Source organism: Periplaneta americana, chromosome 14, assembly GCF_040183065.1.
Source record: "Periplaneta americana isolate PAMFEO1 chromosome 14, P.americana_PAMFEO1_priV1, whole genome shotgun sequence".
Classification (NCBI taxonomy): domain Eukaryota; kingdom Metazoa; phylum Arthropoda; class Insecta; order Blattodea; family Blattidae; genus Periplaneta; species Periplaneta americana.
The window spans coordinates 10,946,939-10,970,345 of NC_091130.1; the positions used below are offsets into that span (position 1 = coordinate 10,946,939).

The 23,407-nt window shown below is 35.6% G+C and overlaps 1 protein-coding gene across 3 annotated transcripts in view; it reads right to left on the reverse strand.

Moving 5' to 3' along the window:
* Positions 1 to 23,407, reverse strand: part of LOC138713141 (proton-coupled amino acid transporter-like protein CG1139) — a 96,334-nt gene that overhangs the window by 14,571 nt on the left and 58,356 nt on the right. For all 3 annotated transcript variants that reach the window (XM_069844953.1, XM_069844956.1, XM_069844954.1), the window contains exons 2-7: positions 16,231 to 16,349; positions 14,551 to 14,685; positions 11,036 to 11,186; positions 7,927 to 8,048; positions 1,480 to 1,564; positions 1,066 to 1,338 (exon numbers count right to left, since the gene is read on the reverse strand). In XM_069844953.1, the coding sequence (XP_069701054.1) occupies positions 1,066 to 1,338; positions 1,480 to 1,564; positions 7,927 to 8,048; positions 11,036 to 11,186; positions 14,551 to 14,685; positions 16,231 to 16,310 (846 nt within the window). In that variant the 5' untranslated portion in view covers positions 16,311 to 16,349. The remainder of the gene's footprint in view (positions 1 to 1,065; positions 1,339 to 1,479; positions 1,565 to 7,926; positions 8,049 to 11,035; positions 11,187 to 14,550; positions 14,686 to 16,230; positions 16,350 to 23,407) is intronic.

Genomic DNA, 23,407 nt, shown 5'->3' on the forward strand with positions numbered 1-23,407 from the left:
CGCTCTCAGCCAAAAGTTCCGGGTTCGATACCAGGCCCCGGAACAATTTTTCCCTTAAAATTATACCATTTGTTTATTCATTTGCTTATTTTAATATTCTTCATTAATTTTCGTTTATTTATTTATTTATTTATTTATTTACTTACTTATTGATTTATTTATTTACTTATTTATTTATTTATTTACTTACTTATTGATTGATTTATTTACTTATTTGTTTATTTATTTACTTATTTACTTACTTATTGATTTATTTATTTATTTACTTACTTAATTATTGATTGATTGATTTATTTACTTACTTACCTACTTATTGATTGATTTATTTATTATTTACTTATTTACTTATTTATTTACTTATTTATTTATTTATTTATTTATTTATTTACTTATTTACTTACTTATTGATTTACTTATTTATTTACTTACTTATTTACTCACTTATTTATTTATTTACTTATTTACTTATTTATTTATTTAGTTATTTACTTATTTACTTACTTATTGATTTAATTATTTATTTATTTACTTATCTACTTATTTACTAACTTACTTATTGATTGATTCATTGATTGATTCATTGATTTATTGATTTACTTACTTACCTTCTTATTTATTTACATATTTATTTATTTATTTACTTAGTTATTTATTTATTTACTTATTTACTTACTTATTGATTGATTTATTTATTTACTTATTTACTCACTTACTTATTTATTTATTTATTTACTTATTTACTTATTTATTTATTCATTTATTTAGTTATTTACTTATTTACTTACTTACTGATTGATTTATTTATTTATTTACTTATTTATTTATTTACTTATTTCTTTAATTAATTATTAACTTATTTATTTATTTATTTATTTAATTATTTACTTACTTATTTATTTACTTATTTACTTACTTATTGATTGATTGATTGATTTATTTATTTATTTATTTATTTATTTATTTATTTCATAATATAGGCCTATGTTACATATCCAAGCTACCAATAAGCAAGCACTGCATGTTTTCTGTTGTCTTAAAACATTTTAATGTAGAATTCGAACTCACGACTCCGACGGCCTCGAGGGCGAAGAGCGTGGTGCCGATGAAGAGCGGGAACTCGAGCACGTTGCCGGAAAGCTTGCGCTCCGCAGGCGACGGGATGTTGTCGAACACGTAGTACATGGTGATGCCGAGTCCCACGAACGTGACGACGTTGGCGAAGGACGAGAAGGGCGCCAGCAGCTTGAGGTTGCGGACGTAGTTGATGAGGATGAGCGGCAGCAGCAGCATCACCATGTACAGCCGCACGTCCACCTCGTACCAGTATTGGTCCACCACCTGCGAATCAGGTCAAACTCAGTACTTCCAGTTACCACATTAACAGAATTAATCGTCGTCATTGACATAAACTTTGTCATTATCAATGTCTGTCACTACTCAGATGGGAATTAGTTTAATATCTGTAATAGATCACTTTACCTGTTTTATGTTGGTAGCTACAAATACAACGTATACACAGCAGATTCCAAGCTGATAAATGATCAGAAATGCATTCACCGCTCCCCTGTGAACAAACAATAATCACACTTAAAATACGGCAGCAATGAGGAATAGATGTAGAGTAGTATAAATTCTCGGAATAAAGAAATATAATAAAAGAAGATGATAACAATATCAATTTTTAGTAGGTTATTTTACGACGCTTTATCAACATCTTAGGTTATTTAGCGTCTGAATGAGATGAAGGTGATAATGCCGGTGAAATGAGTCCGGGGTCCAGCACCGAAAGTTACCCAGCATTTGCTCATATTGGGTTGAGGGAAAACCCCGGAAAAAACCTCAACCAGATAACTTGTCCCGACCGAGAATCGAACCCGGGCCACCTGGTTTCGCGGCCAGACGCGCTGACCATAACAATATCATAAAATGAAGAATTTATTGTAATTTATGTTAGGAAACGACAATAAAAATATTTTATTGACACACAATTATACACACTCATGTACGCAAAATCCTTCGCACGAGTCCATACGGCCATTTGTGCTGTAACTATGCACAGTTTGAATCTTCAAAGAAAACAAAAATAATACCACTAATTTCACAAAAAAATTTCGATTGGCTTTATTTTTAAATATAAAGTAGAAATAACCTGAATATTCTGTGGTGCCTATTAGTATTAGTATTAGTAGTAGTAGTAGTAGTAGTAGTAGTAGTAGTAGTAGTAGTAGTAGTAGTAGTTATTATTATTATTATTATTATTATTATTATTATTATTATTATTATTATTATTATTATTATTAATACAATGAGATTGTTAGACTAATTTCTCTTTACAAGAGGCAAGTGCGAGCAGAAAACTAAATATTGTTAAAGTGTATAAAGATCCGTGAGATTCCCTTGATGTTACGGATCTCTACGCTTTGTAGTAATGTATTTTGCGCGAAAGGACAGCAAAGTTGAAAGTTGGTTATTGAAATATGAGACCAATATACAGGGTGATTCACGAGGATTTACCGTTTCTTACGGAGCTTATTTCCGAAGACATTCTGAGCAAAAAATGTCATGTAAACATATGTCCTAATCTCGATATTTTCAGAATTACACTAATTTTATTTGAAGTTGTTTGTAAAATACCATTATTATTTAGTTTTAAGGGTGAAAGAATATTACAGATAAAGAATGAACTATTCAGGAGTATCTTTCCTTTAATTAGCTAGTATTCTGAAGCTAAAAATATGTTCTGAATTCCATAGTTGCTTCGTATAGATTTTTTTTTTTTTTTTCGATTTTAACTACAAAATTACACTTTCTTAGCATTTATCACAACAATTGTTACAAATCACGCCACTCTTGTAAATTCTTTAAGACTATACATTGGGATGCATGATTAAACTATAAAGAATCAAGTTCCTAAAGTCGTATTATTTGTAACAATTTTCGTGAAGTGCGTAAGAATGATGCCATTAGTTAAAAATTGAAAAGTAAAATCTGTACAAAGCAATTAACATCACATTTTTAGCTTCAGAACACTAGCCAATTAAAGAAATGATACTTCTGAATAATTCATTTTCTATTTGTAATGTTTTTTTTACCCGTAAAACTAAAGAAAAAATGGTATTTTACTAACAACTTCAAATTAATGTAACTTTGAAAATATTGCAATTAGGACAAATGTTTATATGCCATTTTTTGCTTAGAATGTCTTCGAAAATAACCTTCGTAAGGGACGGTAAATCCTCGTGAATCACTCTGTATAACCAGGTGTTGGTGTACGCGGACGACATATTATTAGCAGCAGAAACAGAGCAAAATTCAAGACTCTGTGGTTGAATGAACAGAAATCTTAAGAAGTAAGGGAATCATAGTAAATACTAAAAAGAGTAAAGTAATGCAAATGGGTTGAACAGAAGAAACAATAGGTACAATCAATATTGTGGCACCCGTCTGGAACGTTCTAGCCGTGTCTGGTTGCCTCGGGAGTGTATGCGCGCGTCCAGCGGAAACGAAGGCGCGGGGAGGCGAGGCTCGAGCTTCGGTGGGCACTGGGGCGCGGTGCGGGGCGAGGGGAAGGAAAGCTACGAGACGATGCGGAGTGGAGAGAGCAAGGAAAACATCTGGAAACATTGTTATGGAGATCCAGATGTTTCCCGACGCAGAACATTCTAGACGATCGTGGTAAATAAATTACACCGTGAGTGTCGACGGAATCCAGTCAGTAGCGAGAGAGTGGGCTATCCTTCAGCCAGCCTTCAAGTCTTGAACAGCAAGGTGGTCCTCAATTCGATGTGCAGTGAACTTGAGTGAGTCTTCGGAAGTCAGTCTACATGTGAGTCTTCGAGCGAGCAAGGAAGCCAGCCTTCGAGACCGGGGTTCGACGTGAGGGAGACCGCGACTGGGAAGAGTGGAGTTCGACGTGCCGTGGACCGCAGCCGGAAGACCGGGGTTCGATGTGCAGTGAACTTGAGTCTGTAACTGTAGCAGTATCCAGGCCAGTGCGAAGTATCCGGAGGCTTGGGTTCGATGTGTAGTGAACTGTATCTGGAAGGCTTGGGTTCGACGTACAGTGAACTTGAGTGAGTGAGCTAGAAGAACTAGCCAAGGCGAACGAACTGTGAACTGACAGTTTTGTTCTGCACATAGTGCTTTGTGATCATTAGTTGAAATCAGGAGTACATTGTTGTTCTTCTCTTGTCATTGTTGTTCTGTGGAGTGCAATAACGACTACTGTGTTGCTATGTTGAGTGGAATACACATTGTTGAAGGATGTGTGGTTGAAGGTAGAAATAAAAGTCACATTGTTGTTGTATAAAAGTTACAATATTATAGTCGCGACGCTGTTATTCCCGGCGTGACTCCCCCCTCTTTGCTTACATCTTAGGAAGTGAAGGCTCTATAAAGTCTAGCTAGGTAGTATCGTTCGCCATTTTTGTTCTTTCGTTGCCGAGCTACAATACGGGGAATCTATTTGCCACACTGTTAAACATTATCATGTCGTAGCTCCTATGATAATAAATCAAACGCACTGTAATTCAGCAAATAATTGAGCGGCAAATAACGTCCTCGTGTGCTTTCTGCGAACGCCAACGAAAGAACCAAAATGGCGGGCGATTATATTAAGTATTTATCGAGCCTTAAGGAACTTCATAACGTCTTCATCAGCGAATCTCAAGACGCACACGTTTAAATGTAGCCGACCTGCAACGTGATTGGCTGCAGGAAATTAGAGCGACGGGACTATAATTGTAACAGGGAAGAACTAGAACAGGTGATAACATAATGAATATCTTGGAACATACATGAAAATGGAAAAATGAATGAAGAGATGTTAAGCGGAACCAAGAAAGCCTGTAGGCTTAATATTTACTATCAATTAAGTAACTTAATATTTGGAAAAAATAAATATTGTCTATAACAAAATTACAGATATACAAATCCGTTACAGAAGCAATCCTGCTGTATGGAGGGGAAAGTTGATCAGTGTCGAATGAGAGAATAAGTAATATAACAGTAATTGAAATGAAATGCTACCGAAAAATAGTAGGAAAAACAAAGAGGGGTAGAGTAAGAAATGAGGGAATTAGAGAGGAATTAAAACAGGAATCAGTAGAAGAGAAGTTAAGAAGAAAACAACTAAAGTTATAGGGCTATTCCATCTCAAATCGACCGAAATATAGAGAAAATTGACCTTGCAATTTTTAAATACAATGAAACTTTTTCTATCCGTTGACAACTGTGATACAATGCTTTGTGCAAAGTTTGAGGCATCAGAACTTCATAGTGTTTAAATTAAAAATATTTTAATTCAAAGTATTTTCATAAAATTATCAACTTTAAACTGTTGTGGCTCCGAAACCCTTTCACCCAGTGATCAAAATCATGGTTTATTTTGATGCTGAGAAGTTAAAGTTTATATTGACATGTAAACAGTTTTTCTTACTTTTTATGGAAATGGAGAAATTTATATTTTTCTTCATTAAGACGCCTTTGCCCACGAAAAAAATATTTTTAAAATATATGGTTAGATTCCGCATTGAAAGTACAAATAAACGCATAATTTTTACTGGTGCACCGTTGATAAGAAAGTATTGAAAATATCAAATAAAGAAAATAAGTAGTACGCGCGTGAACTAACCAGCTGACTGTGAGGCGGAAGCTAGCCGAGACAAGCAAGGCCAAAGACATAAACACATGATGTGTCGTCTAGCAGCGCATAGCTGGGCTAGCTTTATCACAAGTTTTCATAAACACAGGAGTAAAATGACGCCCAATGCTCGCTTATCTTCAGCTCTCGGCCAGTGCGTGCGGTACTGCGCCGTTCAAGTCTAGGCGTGTGAAAATAATCTATTTAATACCCTCGAAACTTATTGCCGAGACACTAAGCAAACAATGCCGAATCCCTCTTAATAATGCAAGGTTTTTTCTCAATATTTTTTAAATTTTTACAAATGGGCAAAAAGCCTAAAAGTAAGTAAAATCAGATTATCTATCTCTCTGTATACAATAAAAATAAGGATTACTTCTTAACATAACCTACCAAATGTCAGCTTCAAAATGAGCTCCTGTTCAATGTTCTGCAATAAACGGTTCCAGAGTTCTGAGCGCTGAAAGAGGCTTGTTTTTATAAAATACGCTAAATTTGTCGATCAATTGTACGAAAACCGTTTGACTTTCGATAGTACTAGTGGCTTGTGCAGCAAATGCTGCTGCAAACTAAGTTCGTTAGACGTTCAAATAAAAATTTTTCAGATTTATTTTCAATGAAGAATACTTGTTTTTTTTTTTTATAGTTATTTGCTTCCATAATAATGGCACATACTCCCTCTGAATGGATTTTTTTAGGCCAAATACTTTTTCTTGAACCTATCCAACTTCAGTTTTTGAGTTTCAACGGGAAAACGCAAGTATCAATGTCAGGACGATAGCAGTAGCTATTTCAGGTCATTGTGGATTGTAGGCAAAAGTTAAAAAAATGTCAGGTTTGCTAAGCTTTCGAACAATAGCATTTTCGTATAGCTGCTGCATGTAGAACTTGAAATGTAGAGCGTAAAATCATTTTATCCTACTAAGAGATCTTGCTGAAATGATCTGGAGACTACAAAATTTTCTAGGCTTCTTATTTTATCAGTAAGTAATACCTTTTTATCTTTCCTTAGGAACTGTAATTTTTGCGCTCTCTCGAGCCAATACTGAAGACAATGACACGTATCAATATCTACACCACACCGCCATTAAGTATATGGAAAAGACCCAACCCCACTGGGTTAATAAGTATAAAAAATATTTGATTTTTAATAACAATATTATTATCTTACTTAAGTTTTGTAGTTATATATAGCAGTCACTCAGTAAATTATAGAAATGAAGATCTAAATTAAGATATTCTCTACATTTACTTACATAACCTCAAAACGTTTCACTTTCATGTCATCAATATAGCATCAATATTATGTACAATTAATGAAAAATAAACGCATCATGATATTAAGTATAATAATATTTAATTTGTAATAGTAATAATGTCATCAAACCACCTCAAGTTTCGTAGATTTGAATATCCAATACACAGCTGTACTCAGAAAATTATACACTGCAGAATCAGTTTTTAATAACAAATTGAATTGAGCTCTAAATATGTCGGCAATCCTGCAGGTCATGGCCTTCGTGTAATAGTCTATTGTTTATTGTAGTGTGTGTTTTGTTCTGAAATTCAATCAAGTCGGCCGTGATTGAATAAAATTAGTTCTCAAAACTGACAACAGATGGATTTTGGAAAATAGGAAAATTATGTACGAAAATTGACATTTCACTGAAAACTACTACTTTTCCGAAAAACTTTGGATGCCAGGCATGAAAATGAGGGGCCACTCATTAAAATCCGTTCAGCCGTTTTCACGTAATTTCCATTACCAGTTCAAATTATATATATAGATATTTTTGAAAATGCACTCTCCTCAGCACCTTGTATAAATAGGGGAAAAAATAGTGTATTAAAAAAATGCGAGGTTTTTTACTGATCGATTTCATATGGAATAGCCCATATGGACACATGGTGCGAATGGGAGAAGAAAGAAAACCAAAGCAAGTAATGGAGGCAAAGACGAAAGGGAGAAGAGGGAAGGGAAGACAAAGGACGATGGATAATTTTGAGATGAGAAGAATGGCGAGGAATAGAGAGGAATGGAGGAGATGGATCGAGGAAGACCCGACGCCGTGAGGCAAAAGGGAAAATGTTACAGCACCGTAAATTTGGATCCCTTCTTTTAAGGTTTAAGTTGGGTATAAATGTATTGCTGTGAAATCAACGACTTCTTTAATGAAACACGTATTATACTGTTACTCATAACATGATAGCAGGACTAGTTGTCAGTTTGATGTTCCTTGAATGGATTATAATTATGCACCTGTTAGGAACTTCCCCGGACTCACCCCGCGAATCGGGAGAACTTCCTCAGCACGCCCGGTCCCTGCTCCAGGGCCAGCTCTAGGGTTCGTGGATAGCTGAGTATTGGGACTCTGCGCTGCTTGCACATCTCGTATTGCGATCTCACCTGCAACATACAGCAGAATTACATTGTATGGGATACATCTTGTACAGGGTTGCCAATCTGGGGGAAAAGTAGCTAAATCTAGGGTATTAGAGAAAAACAATAGCGACTAAAATTTGTGTGAGATTAGCGACTTTTTTGGGGTCAGATCGGATATTTTAGGGGAAAATCATATGTCTGGCGTACCTGTGAACACTTTAAATTGTCACTAGGACGAAAATTTAACTAGATTCAGAATCTAGAGCAGGGGTCGTCAGCACAGAACACGCTGGGGCTGCTAGCGGGTATGCTCTCTATCTCTCCCTGTTGCACGACGGTGCACACGGGACAGCACCGCGTACCCATTGCACATTTCAGCGAGTGCTGACGACCACTGATCTAGAGAGATTGTATTTAATTAATAATTTAAAAACAACAAAATAACATTTTTGTAAATTTTTGGGTCAAATTTCACCTATGCGTTCTCTTACTGATTTATATGAATGTATACCTGAAGTTGTAGAGACCATCGTCGATCAATGGAAGAATATTAATTCATTCATACATAGTATTCTGCCCAAGGGCAGGTCTTTTACTGCAAACCCAACATTCTCCAATCTTTTCTATTTTCTGCCTTCCTCTTAGTCTCCTCATATGGTCCATATAACTTAAAGTCGTCTATCATTTATGATATCTTCTTCTGCCCCGAACTTTTCTCCCGTCCACCATTCCTTCCAGTGCATCCTTCAGAAGGCAGTTTCTTCTCAACCAGTGACCCATCCAATTCCTTTTCCTCTTTCTGATCAGTTTCAGCATCATTCTTTCTTCATCCACTCATTCCAACACAGCTTCGTTTCTTATCATGTCTGTCCATTTCACACACTCCATCCTTCTCCATATCCACATTTCAAATGCTTCTAGTCGCTACTCTTCACTTCGCTGTAATACCCATATTTCTGCCCCATACAATGCAACACTCCACACAAAGCACTTCACTGTCTCTTCCTTAGTTCTTTCTGCAGAGGTCCGCAGAAGATGCTCCTTTATTCTATTGAAAGCTTCCTTTGCCATTGCTATACTTCTTTTAACTTCTTGGCAGCAGCCCATGTTACTGCTTATAGTACACCCCAAGTATTTGAAGCTGTCCACTTGCTCTACTGCCTCATTTAGAATTCGCAAGTTTACCTTCTTTACTTTTCATCTTATGACCATGGTCTTCGTCTTGTTGGCATTTATCTTCTTTGCATATTGCTCACAGCTGTCATTTAGCTCCAGTAGCATATCCCTTAGTAGGTCCGGGGTTCGATCCCAGGTGGTGATAGGATTTTTTCTCGTTGCCAAACTTTCAGAACGGCCCCTAGGTTCACTCAGCCTTCTATAAAATTGAGTACCGGGTCTTTCCCGGGGGTAAAAGGCGGTCAGAGCGTGGTGCCGACCACACCACCTCATTCTAGTGCCGAGGTCACGGAAAGCATGGGGCTCTACCTCCATGCCCCCCAAGTGCCTTCATGGCATATTACGGGGATACCTTTACCTTTTTTTACCTAGCATATCCCTTAGTATCATCTCCTCTTCTGCTAACAACAGCAAATCTTATACGCTTTATTCTTTTTTCTCCTACTATTACTCCTCCAATGTTCTGAAAATAGTTCTTCAGTAAATCCTCCAAGTACATGTTGAACAGGGTAGGTGATAAAGGGCATCCTTGTCGTACTCCTCTCCCCATTTCACTTTCTTCTGACATTTCTTCTCCTATCCTGACTTTGATTCAATGTTTCATATAAAGCTTACTCAACAGCCTCCTCTCTTTCCAATTCACGCCAATTTTCTTTAGGATCCCTATCACTTTATTCCAATCCACTCTATCAAAAGCCTTTTCTAGGTCAACAAATACTATTTACACTTCTTTATTCTTCTCTAGGTATCTTTCGCTGTTTGTTCGTAGGAATCCAATTGCATCTCTCGTACCTTTTCCCTTCCTGAAGTCAAACTGCTCTTCTTTAAACTGTTCTCTCATTTTAGAATATAAACGTCGATTCAGTATTCGCAGAAGAATTTTCGCCGAATGTGATATCAGGCTGATGGCAGAATATTGTTTCTATAAAATGTTGCAATACTGCTAATATCGTTTATATTTAGCCTGAAATAGGTGCTTATACAGTTTCTACAGGATTCCATTCAGGAATTATGTCTTGAAATTAAAATTTTAGTTATCCCCACTCAAATGCAGAAATCAAGAAGGTTTTCTGTCAAGTCACCATTGTGAAATCAAAACTGCGTAACAAATGAATGATACTACTAATCTGTGGCCGGGAGGAAAAAGGTCTTAAGTAAAAATTTTGTATTTTTCAGGAGAGCAGTAGAAAGATTGACATTGGTGTCAATTATAGAGTTATTTTAATTAAGAGGTTTTCCTGGATATTATTTGTTTATATTCCTTCTAAAATAGGCAATGTTGCTCATTTAAAAATTTTCTTGATTATTTCCAAAAATAGCCGCACTTAAGCCCTTTTAATACTACAACCCAAACTGAGAAGAAGGGACTATTTAAACATAAGACTTTTTTCATGTCACAATAAATGGGAAATTTAAATTATTAACAATGCAATATAGGTCTTAAACAATATAGGACTGTTTACCGTGGTGCTTAAAGTTTTAAAAGGAAAGGGCATCAGTATGTGATAAAATGGCTAAAATACAAGTTAGACCTTTTTAATAGGGAAGCATGGAAAGTAAACATGTGATGGTTTGTAAGGAATAAAGTATTAAATATTTTAAGTCCTTTATTCTGTATGTGCTCGACTCAAAAAGTACTTAGGACATTTGGTAACGCTCTATAAATCCAGTCAGGAGTCTTATTTGACTTTAGCCGTTTTACCAGATTGTAGAGAATTGTTTCCGCTTTCAGAATATATAAAAATCTCATTTTCACAAAAAAATTACTTAAGACCTTTTTCCATCCGACCACAGTTAATAGTCTCGAGTCATATGTAATTTTGATGTTTTCTTACCAGGACGTGTATGCAGTATGTACAGAGGCTGCCGATGAGGATGGTGCCGATGAAGCCAACGACCAGACCCGCCTTGAAGAAGGCATTAGGCATGGCCAGGATGCCCGTGCCCAAGCTGCCCTTCAGAAGATGGACCAGCGTCTCCAAGTTCCTGCGCGGAGGTATAACACACAAAGGTGAGTTATCGCATAGGTGCAATCAAATTACAATTCAGTACTTAAGGCTGGTCCACGATAAATCAGGAACGGAAACGACAACGAGAACGGAAAAATTGTTGAAATAAATGTACTTAAATGTGAGCATTCACAATAATTAGCAAGAAGCTTGTCGGAGCCCATGAACGGTAACGTAAGAGTTTGCCAAGTTTTGTATTCCTGGTGTTGTGGAAGAGAAGGCCTGATGGCCTTAACTACACTAGAATAAATAAATAAATAAATAAATAAATAAAAAAATAAATAAATAAATAAATAAATAAATAAGTAAATAAATAAATAAATAAATAAATGAATGAATGAATGAATGAATGAATGAATGAATGAATGAATGAATGAATGAATGAATGAATGAATGAAGAATGAAGAAATGAAGGAATGAAGGAATGAAGAATGAAGGAATGAAGAATGAAGGAATGAAGAATGAAGGAATGAAGAATGAAGGAATGAAGAATGAAGGAATGAAGAATGAAGGAATGAAGAATGAAGGAATGAAGGAATGAAGGAATGAAGGAATGAATGAATGAAGGAATGAAGATATGAAGAATGAAGGAATGAATGAAGGAATGAAGAATGAATGAATGAAGGAATGAATGAAGGAATGAATTAATGAAGAATGAATGAATGAAGAATGAAGGAATGAAGAATGAAGGACTGAAGGAATGAAGAATGAAGGAATGAATGAATGAATGAATGAATGAATGAAGGAATGAAGATATTTAGGAATGAAGGAATGAAGAATGAAGGGATGAAGGAATGAAGAATGAAGAATGAAGGAATGAAGAATTAAGAAATGAAGGAATGAATGAATGAATGAAGGAATGAAGGAATGAAGAATGAAGAATGAAGAATGAAGGAATGAAGGAATGAAGAATGAAGGAATGAAGAATGAAGGAATGAAGAATGAAGGAATGAAGAATGAAGGAATGAAGAATGAAGGAATGAAAAATGAGGGAATAGAGGAATAGAGGAATGAAGTTTTAACTTTGCCGTTCTCGTTTCCGATCACAGTCTACTAGATTCATTTTGTTGTCATCAAAAAGCTATGTGGTCGCCGTGAGATAATTTCCTGTCCATTCATTGCTTGTAACTAACGCAGAAATTCAGTAGAATCATTTTTCATAATTCTTAAATATTCCGTGTCATAAATTTCGAAGTTGGTTAACCTGTGTTAGTGTTGACTGGCTTATACTCTAAGAGAATGCCATTGGTCAAGTATACACAAATAACATATCGACTTTACATACTGTTATTGACATACATATCGATATGCATAGCCGTTTCCGTTCCCTGTTTATTGTAGATCAGCCTTTACAAATAACAAGTACAGAATGCAGAAAACATTTACTGACAATCTTGGTGGTGCGGTTATTTATATGAGACCAAGACAAGGATTTTTTTTTTCCATAAAATCGTGTCCGTATAACCTTTTGTAGCTAGAGGTCAAGTTTTTATTCCAGACGTGAGGGTAAAGCGAGTGTTAGGAAGATTTTGCCGATGACGTATCATCTGAGGAGAAAAGTGGAGGAATCTGATGCCAACAATTTTTACAGCAATAAACCTTCAATAGAAAAACGAAAGAAAATTTGATTCTCCAAAACCCGAAAGAAAATTAATAATCTTATAACAAGACTCCCGTAGAGTATTGCAAAATTCACAAATATTGTTTTGCTTACCATTCTAAATAAGTCCAATGCACATCGGCGTTGCATGGACATTGAGTCTCCTTTAGAGATTCTCAGAATTTGCCTGAAGGAATCTGCAGTAACAATATTTTCCACCGGATGTATACTTCTCAGTCTTCACCAATGTCTTGTACACAACTATGTATACAGGATGTAACGAAAATAGTGAGCCAAAGTTCAGGTATGGATTCCTCATATGTAGAGAAGAAAAAAGGGTTATACGTGGGACGTATGAACATTGGACCCAAAATGCCTAGTTGCCGCGCTGTAGGGATTGCAAGGAGCATCATTTTACACTACAGAAGTTGGATGCTTTTCCTGAAAATCGTTTCCTCTGTACATCTAAAATTATTAAAAGTGAAAAGTTTCAAAATGAACACATAGTAGATAACGTACAATGTGTAGTCAGTTGTCTATGCATAGGAATTCCACATCCTCTAACGCCGAAATACGACATTTTTAAGCCGATTCATTGCTAGGAATTATTTGCATTTATTTTGCGTTTCTGTTCCGTTGCCTATTTTGACAGCCGAATTTTTTCTAGGCTCTGCTGAATTATCGTAACTGTAATGTTGCCCCGATTTTTTTTCAGAATATCGTTACATCGGGACATTTCTGCATGTTTAAAAAAGGAACATAATTATTTTCTGCTTTGTTAAGTTAGAAAAGCGATCGATTTTCAACTTTAATTTATTCTAAAATACAATAATTAGATTTGAAGATGGTAGCAAAGGAATTCTTTTAATATGGAGAATAAATATGGGAAATGCCTGTTATTATTCGATTGAGAAGCTTTGGTCATCTAGTCTGCTGTCAAAAAGTTTGAAAGTTAGAATTTATAAAACAGTTATATTACCGGTTGTTCTGTATGGTTGTGAAACTTGGACTCTCACTTTGAGAGAGGAACAGAGATTAAGGGTGATTGAGAATAAGGTTCTTAGGAAAATATCTGCGGCTAAGAGGGATGAAGTTACAGGAGAATGGAGAAAGTTACACAACACAGAACTGCACGCATTGTATTCTTCACCTGACATAATTAGGAACATTAAATCCAGACGTTTGAGATGGGCAGGACATGTAGCACTTATGGGCGAATCCAGAAATGCATATAGAGTGTTAGTTGGGAGACCGGAGGGAAAAAGACCTTTGTGGAAGCTGAGACGTAGATGGAAGGAGAATATTAAAATTGATTTGAGGGAGGTGGGATATGATGACAGAGACTGGGTTAATCTTGCACAGGATAGGGACCGATGGCGGGCTTATGTGAGGGCGGCAATGAACCTCCGGGTTCCTTAAAAGCCATTTATAAGTAAGTAAGTACTCTGTTGTGAGTTTGAGATTGTCTACAAATCCACTTTTTAAATGTATTTAATACCGAAAAATTTCGTTGTTAGCATGTTATCTCTCTATGTACAGCGATTTATTCTAAACTACGTGATGACTTTTGTTCATAATCAACATCTATGAGTTAATTCGTTAGAAAGGCTTGACAGATAGAGTTCATGTTCGGTGTAAGGAAAACAAATTGCAGAAGTTTTATAAACAAAAAGAAAATGGACAGATATATTAAGATTTCTGATTTCCTTAATTTTTTCTCACGTAGTCCAATACTACTCACGTGGTAGGGTGCTCCACCTTACGGTGTTGATGAGGGTTGTAGTCGTCGAGCGGTGGAGACCCATCCGAACCTGACAACGTGATCATAGCAACCCCGCTCTGAGTTCCTTTCTGATCTCCGTTGAGCTGTCGAGACCTGCAAACAAGAATACACAGAGATTCTAAAAGTGTCCGCTTGTGACATCGCCACCGTCGCGACACAAGACGAACTCTACAGGATGTCTCAGTAACTAATTATTCTGATACAAGAAGCATGTTCATTTTATACTTACTTGCTTCATTTTGTTCCATTCTTTAGTTTTCTATTTCGTTATATATTTTTTTTATTTTGTAGTTTTTTTTTTCATTTTTTTTGGCGTTAAATTATTGTTTAAGGCACAAATGAGACACAAAGCATGGACCGACATCAATGCTAGATTAGTGACACCATCATACTGAGACAGGGCTGATCATATTAGGAAGTTTAAATGCAGAAAACAAAGAACGGACGTGGCAAAATTTTACTTTGTAAACCGCACAATAGTAGACTGGAACAGCTTACCTGCGGCAATCTTTCAGGGTGGTTCTCTTAAAATCAATACATTTAAGGAAAGGTTGAGAAGATTAGACTGAAAATGTAATTGGAGGTGCAGTGTAATTATTTAAGTTGTGTCATGTAATTAATTGAGTTGATATGTAATTAATTAAGGTGATATATAATTAAGTTGACGTGTAATTAAGTTGATATGTAATTAATTAAGGTGATATGTAATTAATTAAGTTAGTAATAGTTGGGTTTAATACAAATACTTATAGGTTAGGTTTACTTTTGCTTATTGTAGACGTTATTATAGAATAGTTTTTATTTATAGTCGTAGGTTTATTGCATCTATTTATTTATAGTTAGAATTAAATTTACGTTTATTTTATTTTTTATTGCTGTAATTATTGTAAATGTTATTAATATAATTATTATAATGATATTATTATATATCACTGCCACCGGATGTATACCCAATTATAATGTAAACACATACATACATACATACATACATACATACATACATACATACATACATACATACATACATACATACATACATACATACATACATACATATAAATGCTCATGTTCTTGGCATTCGAGAAACCTGACCACACGTTAATACGGTTACGGTATTAATTACAGTGGGCCTTGAATGACTGAAATTATGATGTGTTAAAGTAGTTTCGAATCCAGGCAGCCGTGATAAAACACAAAGGGGGAAATTCATATTGACATAAAAAAATAATTAACTTTTTAATTTATAAAAGCTTAAGGAAATATTCAACTTAATTTTAATTTAATCAATCATAATAAAATTATTCGCATATGACTGTAGAACCTTTAGGGAGGCCGAGACGTAGATGGGAAGATAATATTAAAATGGATTTGAGGGAGGTGGGATATGATGGTAGAGACTGGATTAATCTTGCTCAGGATAGGGACCAATGGCGGGCTTATGTGAGGGCGGCAATGAACCTCCGGGTTCCTTAAAAGCCAGTAGCCTAAGTAAGTAAGTATGACTGTAGATGATTAATAAATACGGAGGGTACGGTATATTATTATTATTATTATTATTATTATTATTATTATTATTATTATTATTAACCCTCCAAATGACCCTACTGTTGTCTATAGGTACTGTACGCTATCACTTACTTGTAACTGGCATGGTTGTCAACCTGCTTTCCTCCCATGTTGTTGCCGTTATCGTGAACATTCATATCCAATTTTGGCATCACCTGGTGCTGCTTCTTTTTGGTAAGTTATTTTGAATTCTGAAAATAAAAGTGGAGATAATTATAATAACGTGCAAAATTCACACTTACAATAACCTTATTTTCGCATAATTTCTTTACGGAAATGTTTGAAAATAACGTGTTTGAAAGGAACATACTCAAGGAGATACTCTAAAATCAATAACATTTTAGAAGAGAGGGCGAAACTATAGTGTGTTAGAAAACTCAGTTTGTCAGTAATAAGAGCTGCTGTCAGGAAGCCAAAAGGAGGAAGCTTTTAATATAAAAAGAAACATCTGCGTACCTCTGAAAAAAGAACTAAGAAAGAGACTAGTGAAGTGTTTTGTGTGGAGTGTGGCATAATTTGAGGAAGAAACATGGACATTATGGCGAAGTGAAGAGAAACGTCTAGCGTTTGAAATGTGGATATGGAGAAGAATGGAGCTTGTGAAATGGACAGACAGAATAAGAAATAAAGCTGTGTTCGAAAGAGTGGGTCAAGAAAGAATGATGCTGAAACTGATCAGGAAAGGAAAAAGAATTCGCTGGGTCACTAGCTGAGAAAAAACTGCCTACTGAAGGATGCACTGGGATGAATAGTCAACGGGAGAAGAGTTCGGGCAGAAGAAATCAATAATTAGCGACATTAAGATATATGGATCATATACGGAGACTAAAAGGAAGGTACAAAATATGAGAGATTGGAGAATGCTGTGTTTGCAGTAAAAGAACCTGCCCTTGGAAAGAAAACTATGAATAATAATAATAATAATAATAATAATAATAATAATGATAATAATAACAATAACTCTGGAAAAGGAACTAAGGAAGAGAGTAGTGAAATGTTTTATGTGGAGTGTGGCATTGTATGAGGAAGAAATATGGACATTACAACGAAGTGAAGAGAAGCGAATAGAAGCATTTGAAATGTGGATATGGAGATGAATGGAGCGTGTGAAATGGACAGACAGAATAAGAAATGAAGTTGTGTTGGAAAGAATGGGTGAAGAAAGAATGATGCTGAAACTGATCAGGAAGAGAAAAAGGAATTGGCTGGGTCACTGCCTGAGAAAAAACTGCCTACTGAAGGATGCACTGGGATGAACGAGAGTAGAGTTCGGGGTAGAAGCAGGTATGAGATGATAGACGACATTAAGATATATGGATCAGATGCGGAGAGAAAGAGGAAGGCAGAAAATAGAAAATATTGGAGAATGCTGTGTTTGCAGTGAAAGAACCTCCCAACCTCCCCTTGGGAAGAAAACTATGAATAATAATAGGCCTAATAATAATAATAATAATAATAATAATAATAATAATAATAATGGTGATGATTTTATTGTAACTTAGCTGATCTCGTCTTCTAATTCGCCAATGCGGTTAATTAAGCGTAAAAGCGTTCATTATACAAGTTTAAAAACAAAAAGTTAACGAAGCTGTAGAAAATGTTATTTACGCAGCCTGTTTGCTTTTGACTAACCTTGAAACAGGAACTTTTAGGTCTAACAGTTTTAAAGACAGTCATAACATTGACAATTACCTACACAAAGATAAAGAATTTTATTTTGCAATAAAGTAGAAACTTGTGAAGAATATGTACAAAAAAGAAGTAACTAATATACAATCTGAAGAACACAACGATTGACAATGAGAACAAGAAACAAGAAGAAAATAAACGAAGATTATTGCAAAAATGAGACGGGAATTGAGGAGGAGGAAAAGGAGGAACGGGACAAGAAAAAGGAAAGTGAGGAAGAAAATGAAAAATTTGACGAGAAAGGAAAAACTAACTGGAAGAGTGGGAAAAGAAATAAAACGAAACTACAAATAAGAATACAAAGAGAAAGAATATAAGATGAGAGAGAAAGGAGATCTATCTTGGTAGCTCATTTGACAGAGAGCTGGCTTATTATAACCGCGGACCCAAGTTCAAATCCCGGAGATGGCGGGGTCGTATTAAATGAAGGCAAATTCTGTCAATTAATGAGTAAAATTACGGAATTCTAAACTATAACAGTTAGATTTTTTAAATTTATACCATAGGTGTATACTAATATAACAAAGGAACTCACAAAAATTTGTCCTTGTAGCTCTCATGGTTCATACGTTATGGGCAAGTTTACATTTTTGGCGAGCAAGTAACTCAAAAAATCCCTTGCGTAACAATTTTCTTTTTTTCGGTCTCATATTTGTGAATAGGCTAACCACACATTTACTTCTTTAAATAGCCCTGGGTTTCAATGTAGATTCATTAGATAAGCCTATAGAATTTTTAATTATTGTGTAATTTTCTCTGAGAAAAAATTAAAAATTAAAAAACTGAAAAAAAAATTTATTCACCATAAAACTCAGATTATTATGATGTACCGAAGTACATATGAAATTTCCGTGCATGAATTCTGCTTTACCATACGATAGATAGAACAGAGAGGTAGAACTTGAACTGAGGGGACTCGATCCGGCATCGGAACTGGAATCCGGTGTAGCTTAGTGGATAATGCGTCATCATATAGAGTTGAAAACCCGGGTTCGAGTCCCGGTGCCGGAGGAAATTTTTCTCTGTTCCGTCCATCCTCCATCATAAAACCCAGAGCTATTTTTATTCACTACATATCTATGAACTTTAATACCAAGTTTAATCTGTCTTTCACAAAATCTGCTTCGCAAAGAGCATTTTATAGGAATGAAAATATTGAAAATTTAAAGTGTGAGAAAACAGTAAAGACAGATTTGAATACATTACTCATATTAAGATCTTCTTGGTTCACCAGTGAACCTATGGGAATATCTAACAATCAAACTAGCGCGGTATATTGAAACAGAAGTCAATAAAAATGCAAATAAATCCAAATTGCTCAGTACAGTGCAAAACTGAGCGTGTTGCAGCTGGAATTTCAAGCACCACGGGACTTTTAAAACTGGCGTGTGGACTTTAAAAATGGAGGTACTGTATCGATGGTACTACTTTTCTAACTGAGGGAGGAGGGAGGTAAGTTATGTAGTATTTTATAAAATCAAAAAACAAAATTGTGATTTTTGAGAGGTTTTCTTCAAAATTCACTCATGGGTATTAAAGAAAATGACTAATATACGTATTTACTTACTTACTTACTGGCTTGTAAGGAACCCGGAGGTTCATTGCCGCCCTCACATAAGCCCGCCATTGGTCCCTATCCTGAGCAAGATTAATCCATTCTCTATCATCATATCCCACCTCCCTCAAATCCATTTTAATATCATCTTCCCATCTACGTCTCTGCCTTCCTAAAGGTCTTTTTCCCTCCGACCTCCCAACTAACACTCTATATGCATTTCTGGATTCGCCCATACGTGCTACTTGCCCTGGCCATCTCAAACGTCTGGATTTAATGTTCCTAATTATGTCAGGTGAAGAATACAATGCGTGCAGTTCTGTGTTGTGTAACTTTCTCCATTCTCCTGTAACTTCATCCCTCTTAGCCCCAAATATTTTCCTGAGAAACTTTCCTCAAACACCCTTAACCTATGTTCCTCTCTCAAAGTGAGAGTCCAAGTTTCACTACCATAAAGAACAACCGGTAATATAACTGTTTTATAAATTCTAACTTTCAGATTTTTTGATAGCAGACTAGATGATAAAAGCTTCTCAACCGAATAATAACAGGCATTTCCCATATTTATTCTGCGTTTAATTTCCTCCCGAGTATCATTTATATTTGTTACTGTTGCTCCAAGGTATTTGAACAGTGCGCTGAAATTGTTTTCTCATCAAAGGAAACCTATTTCATATCATCACAGATCTTTGTTTCATTCTTCCACACTCTAACGTCTTCGCGTGATGGTGAACTCAAATCGTGTTGGGGTCGGTGTTCAACAAGTCACTTCGGCCCACCAGAGTGTGTCGTCGTAATCCATCATTAGCAGAGCTTGAATTCTTTGTAGGCGAGTCCTCTAGGATCAGTTAATCACTCATTACTCACGTCTGCACGAGATGAGGCAAACAAAGGTTCAAGCAAAGGGAAGTTTCGCAATACTTCGTACGTCATCATCATTCAAGAAGTAGGAGGAAGAAATTCCGTGTTGACCATGGCTTGATTGTCTGGTTTCTATAAGGAAACGACCTTAAGCAGTCAACTTAATTCAAATTGAGTTTCCAAATATTGAAATGACAAAATATTCTGCGTTGTTAGAATTGAATGCAATACTTTGTACGTCATCATCATTCAAGAAGTAGGAGGAAGAAATTCCGTGTTGACCATGGCTTGATTGTCTGGTTTCTATAAGGAAACGACCTTAAGCAGTCAACTTAATTCAAATTGAGTTTCCAAATATTGAAATGACAAAATATTCTGCGTTGTTAGAATTGAATGCAATACTTTGTACGTCATCATCATTCAAGAAGTAGGAGGAAGAAATTCCGTGTTGACCATGGCTTGATTGTCTGGTTTCTATAAGGAAACGACCTTAAGCAGTCAACTTAATTCAAATTGAGTTTCCAAATATTGAAATGACAAAATATTCTGCGTTGTTAGAATTGAATGCAGTGTTACTGCTTTACTTGTTTGTCTTTTCGATTACTAAAATAGTATATGTATACAGTATTATCAACAGTTATCTCACTGGAGGTTTTGATTTATCTAGACAAAATCAAAACTCGAATGGGATTTAATTGACTATTACACGATTAGAAGAAAGTATATGAAGATTAGAAGTAACGAAGTACTCCAATGCAATAAAATATTAATTGACTTACGAAAATACAACTGTCTTCAAATGTATTATTATACCATCTCTAAATTACAAATATTACGCTAGATGGCAGTAGTGTGTTACGTTTAGCTGTTTCTTGTTATCAGTTGTGCCAACTATGGAATCTTCATTGAACTCTGTGGACAGTTACTAGTCAAGAAGGCTTTGTTGATTCAGTTTCATTTTTATTAAAAAGTTGCATTCCACTTCAATTATCCGGATCCCAGTAATCAACGTCACTTGACAGATAATTTTCAATAAATCTTAATATTAAACAATCTCTGATACGTGACTATCCACAATATCATATAGAAGAAGCTATAAAAAACATAACCTAAATAATATAAACAAGTGTTAGAAAAGTTTTAATTAACGATGTTGAAATAAAAAATAAATATGAATAATTTTAAAAGGAACAATTATTGAAAGTACAATTTTCAAATTTGAATGTTTTAGTGGTTGGTGGTTCAATTGATGTTATATTGGACGTGTGCGTAAAAGAAGTGAACTCGTTGATGTACATGGTGTATTCCTCAACTTATTCAGGATTTCCGAATGGTGCTCTTCATTTATTTGTAAATAGGATTTCAGGGAAGATGCATAGCTATGACCAGTGATCTTTATTAATTCTTGTTCTTGAATACCAATGCGAGTCATATTTGAAAGTGCTGTGCATCGACTGGAATGGTTTGTAATTTTCTGTTTTTTGACGTCCAGACCAGTGCAGTGTGAAATGTTGGAAAACAAAGAAACAAATGCTAGGGTAGTGATAAAAATAAACAAATGCTAGGGACGCGATAAAATTAAACAAATGCTAGGGACGCGATAAAATTGTGCGATAAGCAGCCATGATTGGTTGAAAGACATCCTTTCGTACCGTTTTATTGGTCAAAAGTAGTATGACGTAGTAAAAGTGTAATAGTCATTTGAAAATTGGCATTCTATAAAGACAGAACAGTTAGACCTAGATATTTCTTCTCTAGGGACCGTTTTTTTTGTAACCGCTATACGCGCTAAATTTTCCACAATTGAGGATCTAACATTCTAAATATGCTAAGGGCGAAAAAGAACTTTCTGAGATATTGATGAAACACACTGCGAAATTCAAGTTGAGATACCTACAACGCCATCTTTTGGCCCACGAATGAGTCACTTACAGTTGAGTTACAACAAAGACAATTTAGTATGATATTCTCATATAGATGTTCCTCCCTTAGATTGGATAAAATTACATTTGAAAAATTGGCACTTAGCACATTTAGAATGTTAGGTCTTCAGTTACTTTATTACATTTGCCATTGTAGATACCTAAATATCATATTTAACTAAAACAAACTCGTGAAATAACGCGAAATTTATATCGTGCGAAAAATAAACCATCTATATGCACCAAAATATCATTAAATTGTTTAAAATAAAGTTTTTGTGACTTTTCTTTCAGTCAATTTGTCAATCCTTCTTTAACGCCAATATTGGTGTATTTTCTCTATGGGTATCGAAAAAAAAAAGACTTTTGTAATCGACTGCAACAAAGATTGAATATTGTTGTATGTTTTTTCCTTGCACTGTATCAACTACTCGGTTATTTAGCGTCGATGAGATTGATGATTGCGAGATAGTATTTGATGAAATAAGGTCGAGGATTAGCCATAGATTACCTGACATTTGTCTTATGGTTGAGGAAAACTTCGGAAAAAACCCAACCAGGTAATCGGCCAAAGCGGGAATGGAATCCACTCTCGAGTGCAACTCCAGATCGACAGACAAGCTCCTTAGCCGACTGAGCTACGCCGGTGACTTGTATGTTACAATACAGCTGCAGAATGTTATGTACTGGAGGCTATATTTTGATGCGAAGATGTTTTGGGAGGACTATACTCCGTTCCATTGTGTCTGACAGGCAAAGTAAACATTGCCGGCAGAGGAAGGGAGAAAGCCAAAAGCAGAGGTCACATTCCAGACTTATTTTGAAGTTAGGCGGAAGTATAGAATGCTTCAGACCGCCCATCTTGAAGATAATCGTGGAATGTGGTCTCTGCCATTGGTTGAGTAGCAATTATCTTTCTCCCTTCCTCTGCCGGCAATATTTACTTTGCCTGTCAGACTTTATGGAACACAGTATAGTAGAGAGTGACAATAAATTTTGTGTGAATTATTTGCTGAAAGCGTTGTACCGTACATGAGTCTAATGTTGATAGTAAAAGGGAGTTTTGTCCACATCTGTGGAGTAACGGTTAGCGCGTCTGACCGCGAAACCAAGTGGCCCGTGTTCGAATCCCGGTCGGAGCAAGTTACCTGGTTGAGGTTTTTTCCTGGATTTTTCCTTAACCCAACCTGAGAAAATGCTGGGTAACTATCGATGCTGGACC